At 34.1% G+C, this 15,589-nt stretch overlaps 1 protein-coding gene across 7 annotated transcripts in view; it reads right to left on the bottom strand.

The window, feature by feature from the left end:
* The window catches only part of CDH8 (cadherin 8), a 488,877-nt gene that overhangs the window by 273,367 nt on the left and 199,921 nt on the right, over nucleotides 1–15,589 (bottom strand). For 6 of the 7 annotated variants that reach the window (XM_044663239.1, XM_044663244.1, XM_044663243.1 and 3 more), the window contains exon 3: nucleotides 12,415–12,534. The exons of the other annotated variant lie outside the window; for it this stretch is intronic. In XM_044663239.1, the coding sequence (XP_044519174.1) occupies nucleotides 12,415–12,534 (120 nt within the window). The remainder of the gene's footprint in view (nucleotides 1–12,414; nucleotides 12,535–15,589) is intronic. 7 annotated transcript variants of the gene reach the window in all.

Raw genomic sequence — 15,589 nt, 5'->3', positions numbered from 1 at the left:
TACTAACCTGGATCTGTGTAAGGGCAAAGCAACAAGAGTCTTGTAATTGGAGAAAGTAAAGAAACTTCTGCAACATCCTTCTGAGTAGCTTTCCTTTGCTACTGCTTCAGCTGTGCCAGGGACCTATTGCTGTGGTAAAGCCTGCCCTGGCAGGCTGCTTTGTGATTGTCCTTTACATGGGTTGACTAGTTTCTTCTGACTGGCTTTCTAAATCGTTCAGGACTGAAAATTTGTTTTACTACATCTTTTTTACAGTTTCTGCTTCTCCAAAATTTTTTCTGATTTGTTATAGCATAGTTTTTTGGAGGATAATTTCTTAGAAATCAGATGGGTATGTGAACCTTCTCTGCCATCTTGGCTCTATCATCCTAAACACGCATTTTTAAAAAATGCATCTGAGCACATTTTCTCTCTCAATTTCCTCCTTCCAGTAAGGGAAGCAGGCAGGGAATCTAAAAACTGTAGAACAATGTGACATAGTGGATAGAGTTTTGGAGTCAGGAAGACATATGTTCAAATTCTGAAAATGATGTTTACCAGTTGTGGACTATGAAAACATTCAATCTGTCTAAGCCTCAGTTTACTAATTTGCACAGTAGACAGAATCATACTTCTAACACAAAGAGTTACTGAGTATCAAATAAATTAATACATGCAAAGTGCCTTGCAAATCTTAAAATCCTATAAAATACCATATTATTAATATGTGTGAGTCTCATTATATAATCAGAATAGGATATTTGGATTTGATAAAATTCAGAATTAAAAAATAAAATGTTCATTTCTGTTCACATTATGATTATTCAAATAAATATTTCTATAAGGATTTCAAATTACATGCATGGCTTTCCTCTCATGTAATATCTCTATTTGAGTCTCCTTTCATATCTTCTCTCATCATCACTTCCTCTTCTTTTATACCCAACTAGTTTATTTTTTTTAATTTTAGCTTTGTTTTATTTCAGTAAGAAATTCACACTTAAGTTTCCCAAGGTTATATGATTCACATTGTCTCCTGTCCTTCTTCCCTCCTCCCTCCTGGAGTTGACAAGAAATTCCACTGTTACCAACTAGTTTAGAACCTTTGTGCCCTATTTTTCTCAATTTTGAGGATGAATTCACAGCATAATACAATTCACTTTATTACTATCTCATTATGCAACAATTCCTGTTGTATGTCCTGAGAAAAAGCAAAAGGAAGTTAAAATAAACTCTATATGTAACTCCAGAATTGCAAAAGTACCTTTTCCTCTTCATGACCTCTAAGAATTTCAAATTTAATAAGTATCAATCAGAGATCATCATTTTTATTCTGGAACTGCCTGTTATATTGATTTCATTTTTCTCCCACTGGCACCCTACTCCCTAACCCCAGTTAGGGACAAAACAAACAAAACTTTAGTGTATCTTTTAGTCTTTGCTTCCCTCCATCTCTCATAACTTAAGTCCCCAACCCACTTAATGCCATATCTAAATTGTCTTGTACCTCCTTGCCTTTGTCTCTTTGCTTACTGACACTCCCCTGGTCCTGGCTCTGATTACCAAATGTCTTAGACTATTGCATTATCCTATTAACAAGGCGTCCCTGCATCTACTCCATTTCTACCTTATTTCCTCCTCTTTTCCCTTTATACTGCTGCCAATTTAATTTCCCCCGTGTTCATATTTGATCATATTGCCACCATTGAAAATTCTTCTCTGTGTCTTCGTGACCACTAAATAGTCCAGATGCTACAGTTTGGCATTCAAAGCCCTCCAAAAATGTAGAAATGCCTTGTTTTCTCAGCTTTATTTCACACCCTTTCCTACATGTGTGCTTGCTCTGCTCTTAGAGAGCAAGCTTTCTATCTATTCCCTAATACACTTTTTATGGTCTTGCTATCTATTCCCTAATACACTTTCTATGGTCTTTGACTTTGTGATGAAGCTTAGATCCAGGAATAGGGAGTAACTGCTCAAGGTTTCTTAGCAAGTGACCTTCAAAGGTAGGGAAAGAAAACAAGTCTTCTTCTAATACTGAGTCATATGGAAGAATATTCTAATGGTAAGAAAAAAGAAAGCCTTCCTTGCTAGTTTTTCCATATCATGAATCAAATGCAAGATGTGACCTACATTCTCCACCTTGTGTTATGTGCTGAGACTAGACAATTATCTGGGTAATGAAAGCTGTGCACACAGTCATTAAGGAGATACAAATCCCATGGTGGATTTTTTTGTTGCACATGTTACCTATGAATAGTCTACATCAAACACTATAATTGAATAGGCTCGGTGACAGTAGAAATATGGTGATTGAAATCTGTTGCTTATTTCGATCATAGCAATAGCTGAAATTCAATATAACGATTCATCTTTTCTTTATTAAGCACCCACTCTATTTAGAGAGGGCAGAGGGGTGGTACAGCAGACGAAGCACTAGACCTGGAGTCAGGAAGACTCAACTTTCTCAGTTCAAATCCATACCCAGACACTGATGAGATATGTGACCCTGAGTTAGTCATTAAATTCTGTTTGACTCAGTTTCCTTCATTATAAAATAAGCTGAAGAAGGAAATGGCAAACCACTCTACCATCTTTGTCAAGAAAACCTCAAATGGAATCACAAAAAGTTAGATACGACTAAAACGATTAAACAACAATATTCTGACAACTGTGTTAAGAACTGAAGGAGATAGAAATTGTAATTCCTCACTATTAATAAGGTCCTTCAGTCTAAAAGGGAGAATTGACAGGTAACTATAAGTTAAAATGGACATAATCAATAACATGTGAACAGAAATGCTAGTGAATATAGAGCTAGCCTAAGGATCAAAGACCTAGACTCAAGTTCTGTTCTGATATCTATTAGCTGGGTCAAACTCAGTGGAATTAGACGTCTCTAGGGACTGCTCTCAGTGAGAGTTCCCTATACTGCTGAAATCAAAGGTTTGGTTTTAATAATAATAATAATAATAATAATAATAATAATAATAATAATAGGATTTACATTTGGAAGGAACCTGAGGAATCATCCAATTCAAATTCTTCATAATACCGATGAAACATTTTGAGTCCACAGAGTTTAAGAAAATTGTCTAAGATTGTGCAGTTTTCTCATAGTAAGTAACCAGTTGATTTGGGTTTCAAATTTACATCTTCTGATTCTAAATTCAGTGGTCTTTTTTCCTCATACACAAATCTGCTTCCTTTCATTAATGAGGTATAGAAGAAAGTGATCTCTGAGGGTCCTGTTTCCAAACTAGAGTTTTAAAAGACACATCAATATTTCAATCCCAGTAAATAATTCCCAAGACCATGCTTGAGCAATATTCCTTCATCATTTCACAAAGGGGATTCATTCATTATATATTTATTTTGGCACACCTTTCTGGTTTCATTGAAACTACTGTTATCTATAGAAAATGAAGAAAGATGACTCGAGTCTCAAAAAAGGTCAATCAATTTGGTTAGTTCTTTTTCCAATGGGTTATTTATCAAGTCCTTAATGTCTTGACAGCAGCAAAGTTTGGGATGTCCTGTCACTTCTCACTGATTTGGGGCGAGTAATGTGGCATTTTTTATTCTGATGTTCTATATTTCATTTCGAATCACTCCTAAAATCACTCAGGAAGAGCAACAGTGACTCGCTGACTGATGTCCTAAAATTAGTGTATTTCAATGAGTGTCATTCTTTTTCCTCATTTGATCTCAAGATATTAAAAGAAAACATATGATATTAGAGGAAGAAGAGAGAGAAGCATTTTTTCAAATACAAAAAAAGCTATATTTCAGTTTTCAGTAAGTATTCTAATAGCACCACTAACAAAAGGCAGCGTATGTACAAATGATATTTCTCAAGGCCTTCCACTATATATTTTCATTCATTGGTTATTCTTCTTGTTATCACAATGCCCTCTTGAATAAGGGGATTTACTAATAAATACTCACTAACAGTAAGCCTCTGAATGTTCCGGGTATATGGGCAAGCTGGAATGTAAATAGGCAGAAGAGGTTATCACAATGTCACAAGACTCTCTTTTGAGCATGTTCAGGAATAATATTTTGCTGCTGAGACAGGTGAGATGTAGTGTACTTTTCAGAATGACATGGATGTTTTCCCTTAGCTTTTTCCAGCCCTGAAAATCATAATGGGGGATTAATACCACCACCACCACCTGACACATCTCTAATGTCCCAGGGCTGCAAATTATTTTATATACTTTATCTGTCTCAGGTCCAAACCCCCACCAAAATGCCTAGGTACATGCAGCTTAACCATCTGCAATCTAACCATCATATCTACTCCATCCCCATTTGAGAATGAGATCACACCATAGAGAAACTCTGAAATTTGATAGGACATAGTTGACCTTATTTTGCTCAAATCTGAGTCTCTACCTTATTTCTACAATAAGTCCAGCCATTTCACAGGTGGTATAGGAACTATCTTAATTGTTTTTATTGCTATCCCCAATACAGTAGCTAGAAAATAGTAAGTAAATACTTAATATTAAATGAAATAAATATAAATTTATTCAATATAAATAAATATAAATATAAATAAATAAAATAAATATAAATAGTTTTTATCTATTCTTTCTATCTATCATTTGCACATCTATCTCTTTTTTTAAAAAAAAAAACTTTACATTCTGTCTTAGAATAAGTGCTATGTATTTGTTCCAAGACTGAAGTGAGTGCTAGGCAACGGGGGTTAAGTTACTTACCTAGGATGACATGGTTAGGAAGTATCTGAGACCAGAATTGATTTCAGGTCCTCTCATCTCTAGATCTAAAACTCTATCCACTGAACCACATAGTGGCCTCCCAGATCTATCTCTTTGGAACCTGGTGAGGTCAGGAATTCTTTAGTGTGTTAAGAAACCATGAATTAATTAATGTTATTCTCCCTTCATTAATCAAGAAGAACTTTAAATATTTTCTATATGCTAGGCATTGTGCACATTAAAGTGGAGGATTATATATTATAGGTTATTAATATCTTGATTGATATATCTTCCCCTATTAGGTTGTAAGCTCCCAAAGAATAGAAGCTGTTTTATTAAAAATGTGTGTCATTTTGCCTCCTTAACTTCAAACTCAGGAAAGTACTCCATATGAAGAAAGCTGTAAGAAGGGCACTCCTGCCCTCTAAGTTAGACAAGCTCATACCTAACTCCTTACTCAACTAGATATCTATGCTGCTGTCAACTGTTGTGGATTTTACGTTCCCCACATCTCTTATAAAATCCTTCCTTTCTCTTTTTGGGAAAGCCAACACTCTAGTGGAAGCCTTTATCACATCCCTTCTGGATCTTCTTAAAACACAAATCTGACCATGTCATTCCCTTCTCAGTTAAGCCCAGTGACTCCATCGGTTCTAGCATCCAAGATCAAATCCTGCATCTGATTTTTAAAATCCTTCAGAGTGGCAGCTAGGTAGTTCAGTGGATAGAGAGCCAGGACTAGAGACAGGAGGGATCTTGGGTTCAAATCTGGCCTCAGACACTTCCTAGTTGTGTGAACCTGGGTAAGCCACTTAATCACCATGGTTAGCTCTTACCACTATTCTGCCTTGGAACCAACACAGTATCAATTATAAGATAGAAATAGAGTTTTAATTAAAAAACTTAAAACAAAAAACTTTATAACTTGGCCTTGTTATATCTTTCCTGTATTTTTTTATACTTTAATATTCTGTAATGCAATCCAGCAATTCTGGCCTCCTTTGCCTGACTTCATTTTCTCTGGCTGTTCCCATATCTGGAAGGCTCTACCTCTTCATCATTACCTGTTAGTTTATCTGGCTTCTTTTAAGCTAATATCTTGTCTTTTGAAAATAGATTTTGTGCTCCCCCTTAATGCTAGTGCATCCCCTCTGAGATTACCTCCCATTTTTATTATATATTTCTGGTATCTACATAGTTATCTGCATACTAGCTTGTTCATTAGAGCATGAGCTCCTTGAAGTCAAGTTCTATATGTTTTCCTTTCCTTAGACCTCTAGTGCTTAGCACAGTAACTGGTCCATAGTAAGCACTTAACAAATTCTAGTTCACTAACTGACCAACTGTTGAATAAATGAAGGAATGAATGATAGAATTATCATTCCTGGAAGGTGTTTTAGTGAATAATCTTCAGGAGTTGCTGTGGCCAAAAATATTCATTACCTTCTGGTCAGCCTTCTGGTAATGTGCATTTCTACTTTCCAAATAACAGAAAATTATTTGCTGGGCTTTGAAGCATTTCTAACTTGGATGGTCTTTCCAGAGAAGAGGTGACACTGATATAGCCTGTAAGAACCTAAAGTCACTTCTAAAACCTGATGGGACCTCATAAAATAAAGTAAAGCTTCAAATAATATTAGTGCTACATATATATTGTGTGTATGTCTGTTGTACTTTCTGGCATAAATATTTAGTATTTACCAGTATTACTTGTTTATGTGTGTGTGTATATATGTATATATACAAATATATACATATACAAAACAATATTTATTATAACGTGATACATTCTATTATACAATATTATGTGGTATTAAGCACAGAATTCTAGATAAAACATCCTTTGAATTTAGGAAAACTTAGCTGTCAATTATGCCTCTGACATATACATACTAGCTATATGACTCTGGACAAGTCACATAACCTCATGGTGTCCTAGAAAACCAAAAGTATGAATTGTGGGGAAAATATCAACCTGCGTTGGTAAAGGAGATTCCTTCACCTGAAAGTTCTCTATACTAATGAAATCACAAGTCATAACTTATTTTTATATTATACTGTCAATTATATTGCTCATTACTCCAAGATTTAAAAAGCATTTGCATTATCTTATTCATATCTGAATTCCCTTTTAGAACTACAGCTATGAAACCATGATGCTAATAATATAAATAGGGCAGGGGGCAGCTGGGTAGCTCAGTGGATGGAGAGCCAGGCCTAGAGACAGGAGGGCCTAGGTTTAAATTTGGTCTCAGACACTTCGCAGCTGTGTGACCCTGGGCAAGTCACTTGACACCCATTGCCTACTCTTACCACTCTTCTGTCAACTGACTCCAAGACGGAACGTAAGGGTTTAAAAAAATACCAGCAAGAAAGTACAGGAATTGGCAAGCTATTAAAAATAAAAAAAATTAGATTTTGGCAAGTGGAAACTGAGTCCATCAGACAAAAAGGAAAAAATCAAATCAAAAGACTGAAAAATAGAAGAAAATGTGAAATATATCATCAGAAAAACAATTGACCTGGAAAATAGGTTAAAAAGAGAAAATTTAAGAATTATTGGACTACCTGAAAGTCATGATCTAAAAAACAGCTTAGTTATCATCTTTCAGGAAATTATCAAGGAAAATTGAGCAAGGTAGAATGAGGGCAAATTATCTTTTATAAAAGAGGAATAAAAAAACTTTTGTAGTGGAAGGAAAAATGGGGCAGCAGGGAGGGCAATACTTGAATATTATTCACCAGAATTGGCTCAAAGAGGGAATAGCATCTGTTTTCAATGGGGTATAGAAATTTATCTTACACTACAGGAAGTAGGAAGAGAGGGGGATAAAAGAAGCAGAATGGGAGACTGATGGTGATCAGAAGCAAAANTATATATATATATATATATGGAAATTATTATTATAATTTCCCCTTTGTCTCTCAAAAACTGAGGCTAAGAGAAGGAAGATTATTTGCCTAAACTCACATAATTAATAAACAGTAGAGCCATATTTCAAACCAAACTCTTGAATTCCAAGGCTAATGTTCTTTTACCTAAACTAATAAATGAATAAAAAAATAAGTATTTAGTGAATCCCTTCTGAGTGGCAGATAGAATGTTGGGCACTGGAGATACTGAGACAAAAAAAAAAAAGAAACAGCCTCTATATTCAAAGATTTTATATGTACAAAGGGAATGTTACCCTTCTTCTCTTTTCTCAACACCACTGACAGAACAATAGTTACTTTTGGTGGTGGTAGAGTAGTGTGATTCTCATCTCTGCTACTACCAGTCCAGCTAATTCAGGATTTAGAGGAAAATGTGCCTACTTTGAGGGAAATGGGTCTAGTTTTGTCTTTGAGCTGACAGTGCCCAGTGCTACTCTAAATAAGAAAAAAAATCCTTCAAATTCCAAATAAAGAATTTTACATTTGATCCTTGAGGTTCTAGAGAACCATTATAGTTTGTTGAATAAGGACAGTAGGAAGGGAGACAATATGGAAGATCACTTTGGAAGCTGAATAGAGAATGAACTGGAAGGCGTAGACTTTAAAGAAAAGAGAACAATAAGAAGAAAGTTGTAATAAAATGGCAATGAGAATTTGGACCAGTAGACATATTGTACACCTTGTATATTATAAACCATTACAAAATATGTTGTATATTGTAAACTAAAGTTCTTTGCAGATTTATCTGGTATTTTCCAACTATATAATCCCCATTATTGTCCAGGACAAGGACATTGTTATAGTATGCACTCATTAAATAACATTTTATTGAATCTAATTGAACTAAAATATGGTGGTAACTCTTTGGCCATCTATGAAAGCCAATTACATACTTCTCTGCCCAACTACAATTGTTAATGACGATCCCAGAAATTAAGAAGAGAATTTATAATATATAGAATGGTAGCTTGACATAGTGGAAATAATGTTGAAATGAGACTTAGGAAAGCTAGATTTGAGCCCTAATCTCTGAAATGTATCAATGATTCAGTGTCATTTTCCATATTTTGTCATCCATTGACACTGGCCTCCTTAACTCCTTCTCTTAACTCTAGAAACTTTTACTGGCTGTCTTCAAGGCCTGGAACTCTCCCCCTCTTCTTTTTTGCTTTCTGTGGTTTCCTCTGAATATTAGCTAAAATCATACCTTTTACAGAAAGCCATTAATCTTAGTTCCTTCCTTCTGAGGCTCCTCAAATTTCTCTTTTTGATATCTTGTTTGTAAATACTTGTTTGTCTGCTATTTTCCCATTAGACTGTTAGATCCTTGAGATCAGGTTTTTTTTTGTCTTTATTTGTATCCTAAGCACTTACCACTGTGTCTAGCACATGAATAAACCGTTAATAAGTGCTATTGACTGAACTTGATATCTTCTTCTATACATTAAGAATACTAATACGCATTCCCAACTTTACTCTGGTATTATCTAGAAAATTGCTTTGTTAATCCTTAACCATATAGTTTTAGTTGGGAGGAAGGAGACAAGCATCTATTAAGCATGTACTATGTGCCAGACATCTTACTAAGCACTTTAAAAGTACTTTTTCACTTTACCCTCACTACAGCCTTGCAACATAGAAAAAATATTTCCCTATTTTATAGTTGAAGAAAATGAGTCCGGTGTGAACCGGGTGAAGGTTATGTGGCTTGCCCAGTTGTCACACAGCTAGAAAGCATCAAGGGACATTTTAGAACCCACGTCTTCCTGATTCAAGATCCAACACTCTACCAGCTGTTGGGAGAAAATGGATGAGAGGATCCATGGTAGATGTGGAAATAGTTTAATCTTTGATTCAGCTCCCCACATGGATAAAAATGGGCCTCTTCAATTCATTCATTCAGCCATTTCTCTCCCACTTACTATGTTCAGAGCACAATTTATCAGATCACTGAGTTCTCAAAAGCAAAAGAAGTAGGAAACAGGCCATTCTTCGCCTCTGCTGTTTACCTTCTGCCAGTCTTAATACAAAGGTAATCAATTAATCAGTGAGCATTTATTAGGCACCTACTAAAGCCCAGGCACTGTATTTGACATTAATGACATAAAAACAAAATGAAATAGTTCTTCCCTTCAGAGTGCTTGTATTTTTTCAGGGGAGACATCATGTCCACTAACAAAGACAAAATATCAGCAATAAAAACAAGGAATTTTGTAAAACAGGATACTGGAAGCAAAGGGTACCAGTCTAGAGCCAGTGAAGAATGTAACTCTTGGGTCAATCTTTGAAGGACCTCATGGAGTCTAAGAAGTGACAGTGTGAGAATATATTAAAATCATGGGATACAGCTTGTGTGAAGGCACAGGGATAGACGATGGAACATCTTGTGGGAAGAACAGCAAGATTACCAGGTTGTGTGGGCACATGGTGTCTGGATCATTTTCTGAATGGTTTGTCAGTAGCAGACATAGTTCATAGAAACCAAGAATCTTGAGAAAGAATGGGGAGTAGGTTTGACTTCCCCATAATCTCAGTCCCTGAGCATCTACAGGAGCCTTTGTTCACCAGCTCAAGGGGTGCCCTTGTGGATGAGGGTTAATTAGGGGGTGGTATAGAGAGTCAGAATGGACAACTCAAAAAGACAGCTGGCAGAATAAAAATAAAAGCAGTCCTGTAAGTTGCTGAACTCAGCTGTTCCTACTGTCCATATCTTTCCATTAAAGATCTGATATTTCAGTTGCACCTCCATTTGATTTAGTCCTCCATTTGGGGATTTTGCTGATTTATGCACTGACTTTCTGTTGGATTAATAGACTTGCCAATAAGAGATTTCAGGGAAGCTCAAGCTGGTTTCTGGACGCAAATCTCCCCCTATTGTCTGAATTCTTCCTGTTCTTTCACCTCTGTGCCAAGATGCACAGGTTGCCTTAGCTACTCCTCTTTGTCTCACAGATACTTTCTCCACTGCTTCAGACATTATCCCTCAGGTTATCCTACGTGTATATTTCTATTTAACTAGATTTTATCTTTAAATAAAGGCCAAGATTGTTCAGTCTCTGGGAAGTGTTTTTAGGTATTCAAGAAATTATAGCACACTAGATCTATGATTGCTTGTATTTTTCTGAGACATCTTATATGCTGCCCACAAACATAAATGAATTCATAGGAATATATAGTCCCATGAGAGTGTGGCTATAATAAAGATAATCCACAAGTGTGGTTTACATGCATTTTGGAAGAATCTGGACCTATGGCTTTGTGAGTGAAAGAGACTGTGAGAGTGTGTAAGGTCCCTCCACTGACACACTGTGTGTATCTATTTGTGAAAACTTTCCCTTGGTTTCCGTTTGTTTGTGCTTCAGTTTGTTTATATAAAGGAACATGGGCAAATGTTCATAAACAGAGGAAGGTGAATATATTCCCTAAAAATGACTGAATAAGGAACTCAAAGAGATGAGTTGGTCCCTAATTGTGAAATTCAAGCCCATTATATTTAACGACCAGTAATAACAGCTGCAATAAACTAGGAAAACCTAAGTTTATTACTTAGTTACACAAATGTATCTTGTTAGTTGAGAATAAAATGATAAATATATTCTTAATTAATTTTCTAATAGGAACTTCAACTAAATTCATTTTATTTCTATTAGTGAATATGCATAGACAGTTTATTCATACATATACAACTATGTATACAGTTAGCATGAGTGTATGTATGTGCATAGATCATATCTTTAAATTTCAAAAGCATATTACTCTGATTTTTTTAACACAAAAATTCACTGGCCACTGTTCTGAATAGTGATAATTATTTAGAAAAGAATACGAAAGATTCTCCACAATACCCACACCTCTGGCCGCTAAATGTTTGTTCTCTTGGTTAAACCTTTATTTGCTGAGACTGGAATTGTCAAATGGGACCTGCTCAAATTAAGAGAAAACTTTAATACAGGTCTTAAAAATAGTAAATAGCTCATTTTCTGCCTTCAGAAAAGCAACAAACACACTTTATGAAATTGATGTACAGTTTGTTAAAAATAATAAAAATAACAAATCTATTTCATTCTGTTTTAAAAATATGTTCTTTTGCAACTCAATAAAAGTGTCAAAAATAACTTCATTAAATTTTAAAATTTTCACTTAACATGAAACAATGATTTCTGATCTTTTAACTACTGCTTATTGGTTAGTACATGGGCGAATCTAGTTTTAAACGCCTCAGTGTCTACACAGGAGTGTTATAAATACCCACTATGAAAAGGACTACTGACACTATTGTGAGCACAGTATCTTCACTTTTTACTTGGGACTCTTCATCCTGTTATAAAAAATTGTGAATATTCTTAATATTATCATTTATATTATCAAATTATTTTTCAGTTTATAGAAGTTTCCTGTGTCAAATGTAAAGGACGAAGTGCAAGTATTGTTATATCTATTTTTTTAACAAGTGAGGTATTTGAGGCCATCTCAAGTAGTTAAGTAAAATAATCTAGGACTGCATAGCTAAGAAATATAAGTTTCAGAAGTTACAACTATGTGCTTTCAAATTATAATAAAACGGGTCCAATCACATATCCCTATTAGTAGTCAGAGAATACAAAGAGTGGAAAGTACTTCAGCCATCATCCATCTAGTCTAACTTTCATATATTTTAAAGATGATCAAATGGAAGCCATGGGGGAATAGTGTGTCTTTCCCAAGGTCATAAAGCTGATTATGAGTTGAAGTAAACGATGTAATTTCAATGACACGTGCTGCCAGGTCCACTTACCTGTTTCTGGTTCGATGGAAAAGTACGGCTGCCCTTCCAAGATACTATACACCAACTTTGCACTGTTTCCATAAACAGGATCATCAGCATCAGTAGCCGTGACATTGGTTACAGATGTACCTGATTGAAAAGAAGATATTAATTAAAACCTTATTCTTTGACAAGAAATAAACTTTATAATTTGTCACAAAGTGTTTGAATATGTACAGAAGTATCTATGAGGAAAAAAAAGGGAGAGGGGAGCATTTTAAAAAGACAGAATAATGCTCTATATATAACTAACAAAATGCTAACCTTTGAGAGAATAAATCCTGCCAGACTGGAGGAGTGTGTAAAAGCAAATCCTCTTTAGCATCTGCATTATTTAAAAAAGATTCTTTGTAGCTTGCATTCGGAAGGAACTATTGGATCCATGTGGACTTTAAGAATATGCAAAGAATTTTATCAAAAGAATATGAAGCGTATGGTTAATAATGCAACATGACATGTTGCCTTTAAGTTTTACAATATCTAAAAGAATGGGGCAAACTTTGACACAGTATTCCTCCAGCCCAATATCCTTCATGTGGGAGAATGTTCACATTTTTAAATTTACCAACCTAGAATTACACTAATATTGTAAAATTCAAAAGTCTGGAATTCTGTGCTCCATCTATAATAGCCTATTCCTCTAACTTTCTTTGACACACTGAGCATAATCCTTTGGTCTTTATTTAAATCTCTAGTTTCCCAACCCTTCCCTAATATTCCTGATCTTTTTAAATCAATCAGCAAGTGTTTATTATATGCTTAATGAGTGCAAGGAACAATGCTAGGTACTAGAGATATAAAGGAAAAACTTAAACAGTTCACCCCCAAAGAAATTTCCATTCTATGTGAACTGACAACATGTGTACATATAGGCATATGCAAGATTTAAAAATAGTAGTAACTTAAGAAGAAGGCTTTAGCAGCTGAAGGCTCAAGAAAGACCCTATGTGTTTGAGTTATGGATTCTCATTCTTCCCACTATTATTTTATGTAGTTCTGGAAATGCTAGCAAGAGCAAAAAGACAATAGAAAGAAATTGAAAGCCATGAAGAAAGGTAAAATGGAGATAAAAAAATTATCCCTATTTCCTGATGACATGATGTTGTACTCTAAATTGCTAGAAAATCAACAAAAATATTATGTGAGATATTAATAGCTTCAGCAAATTTGCAGGGTACAAAATAAACCCTCAAAATTCCACAGCACTTCTTGAAAATGATAGCAAAATCCAAGAAGGAAAAATATAAAAGGAAGTCTCACTGAAAATAACTCTATCAAAGAACACAAAATATTTGTTTAGATTCAGTTACAAAATGTTCCTTAAAATGATAAAGAATAGCTCAAATAGATGGAGAAATACTCAGTGCTCATGGATAGACTGTGTCAAGATAATAAAAATAACAATGCTATCAAATTTAATTTATACTCAACGTAATGCCACTCAAATTTCAAAGAGATATGTTGTAGAATTTAGTAACATAATAAGAAAAGTCATTCGAAGAAACAAAAGGTCTAGAAATGATGAAAAGAAGCTGATATGAAGGGGAAATAGCTTCTGACCTCAAATTATATTATGAAAGGGCAGTAATCCAAATTATATAATATTGGTGAAAAAAATAGATATATTAATGGAACAGACCAAAAAAGAGAGAAATATAAACAACTGAACTAAATAATTCAATGTTTGATAAAGTGGAAAACATAAATCACCCAGGAAAACCTCCTTATTTGATGAAAAAAAACCTAGGGATATTGAAAAGAAGACTTTTAGAAATCAGGCTTAAACCAATATATTATAATATATTTCACAATACATTCTAAATGGACACATAACTTTAATATTAAATATTATTTTACACTAATAGAAGAGAAACAGATAATATTCCTTTCACAGGTATAGGTAAAAGATTTTTTTCTTAATTAAACAAGATTAAAGGCAAGTGGAAAAAGACAAAATAAATAAATTTCATTATATAAAATGGAAAAGCTTGTGCACAGACAACATTAATGCTTCAAGAATAAAAAATAGTGATCAAATTAGGAAAAATTATTTCAAATTTCTCATATAAGGGATGGGTATATAAAATTCTATATAAATATTTCTATATATATAAATACAAATATATGCACATTTATATGAATATGTATATATATATATTATAGTCATTCCCTGATAGATAAGTGGTCAAAGGATCTGAACAAACAATTCTCAAAAGGACTGTAAAATTATTCATAGCTACATGAAGGAATATTCTAAATCAATTGTAATAAGAGAAATACAAATCAAAATAACCTGAAGATTTCAACTCAATTTGTTTATTGGAAAAATGACCCAAAACATGGTGATAGTCAATCTTGGAGGGATTGTGGAATGATTAGCAAATTAATACATTACTGGAGAGCTGTGAGATAATAGTCACTTTGGAAAGCATTTTGAAATTATGCAATTAAAGTGACTAAAATGTTCATAGCCTTTAAACCAGAAAAATCGATTACTGGGCTTATATCACAAAGAAGTCAACTACAGAAGAAAGTACCCATATACATCAAAATAATATTTAGAATCATTTTCTATAGGAAACAACCAGAAACAAATCTAATACTTATCAATTGGGGAATGGCTAATTTGTAGTACATGAATATAATGAAATATTACTGTGCAAATATTTGAAATGATCTATGTTGTGAAATACAAAAGAGCATAGAAAGATGAACATGAAATGATAAAAAAATAAAGTAAGCTGAGATATGGAAATAAGGGACATAATAACTACAACAATGTAAATTAAAATAGCCATATACCAAAAAATCTAAAATAAATGTATAAAAATGATTGAGATCAAGTATGTCTAGAATGAACAAGATACTCCACCAACCCACCATTTCAAAGAGGTGGGACATCTGCTGTTATTAATTATCAGACATTTTCAGACCCTTTCAATGTGTCAATCAATTGTGCTCATTTTTATCCTCTTAAAATACTACTAATTTTACAGGATGGCTTTCTGGAAGAGAGAATGGATAACTTGGGATATCTATGGTGATGTCAGAAATTGAAGACTTCGATAGATGTTCTCTTAAAGAAACAAAAATAAAGAAAGGTCCCATGTAAGAAAGAGGTGGCATTTGATCTTTGAATTTACCC

The sequence above is a fragment of the Gracilinanus agilis genome, chromosome 2 (genome assembly GCF_016433145.1).
Source record: "Gracilinanus agilis isolate LMUSP501 chromosome 2, AgileGrace, whole genome shotgun sequence".
NCBI classification, from domain to species: Eukaryota; Metazoa; Chordata; class Mammalia; order Didelphimorphia; family Didelphidae; genus Gracilinanus; species Gracilinanus agilis.
Note: the sequence above shows the minus strand (reverse complement) of the source record. Positions and strands in the feature narration are given on the sequence as shown.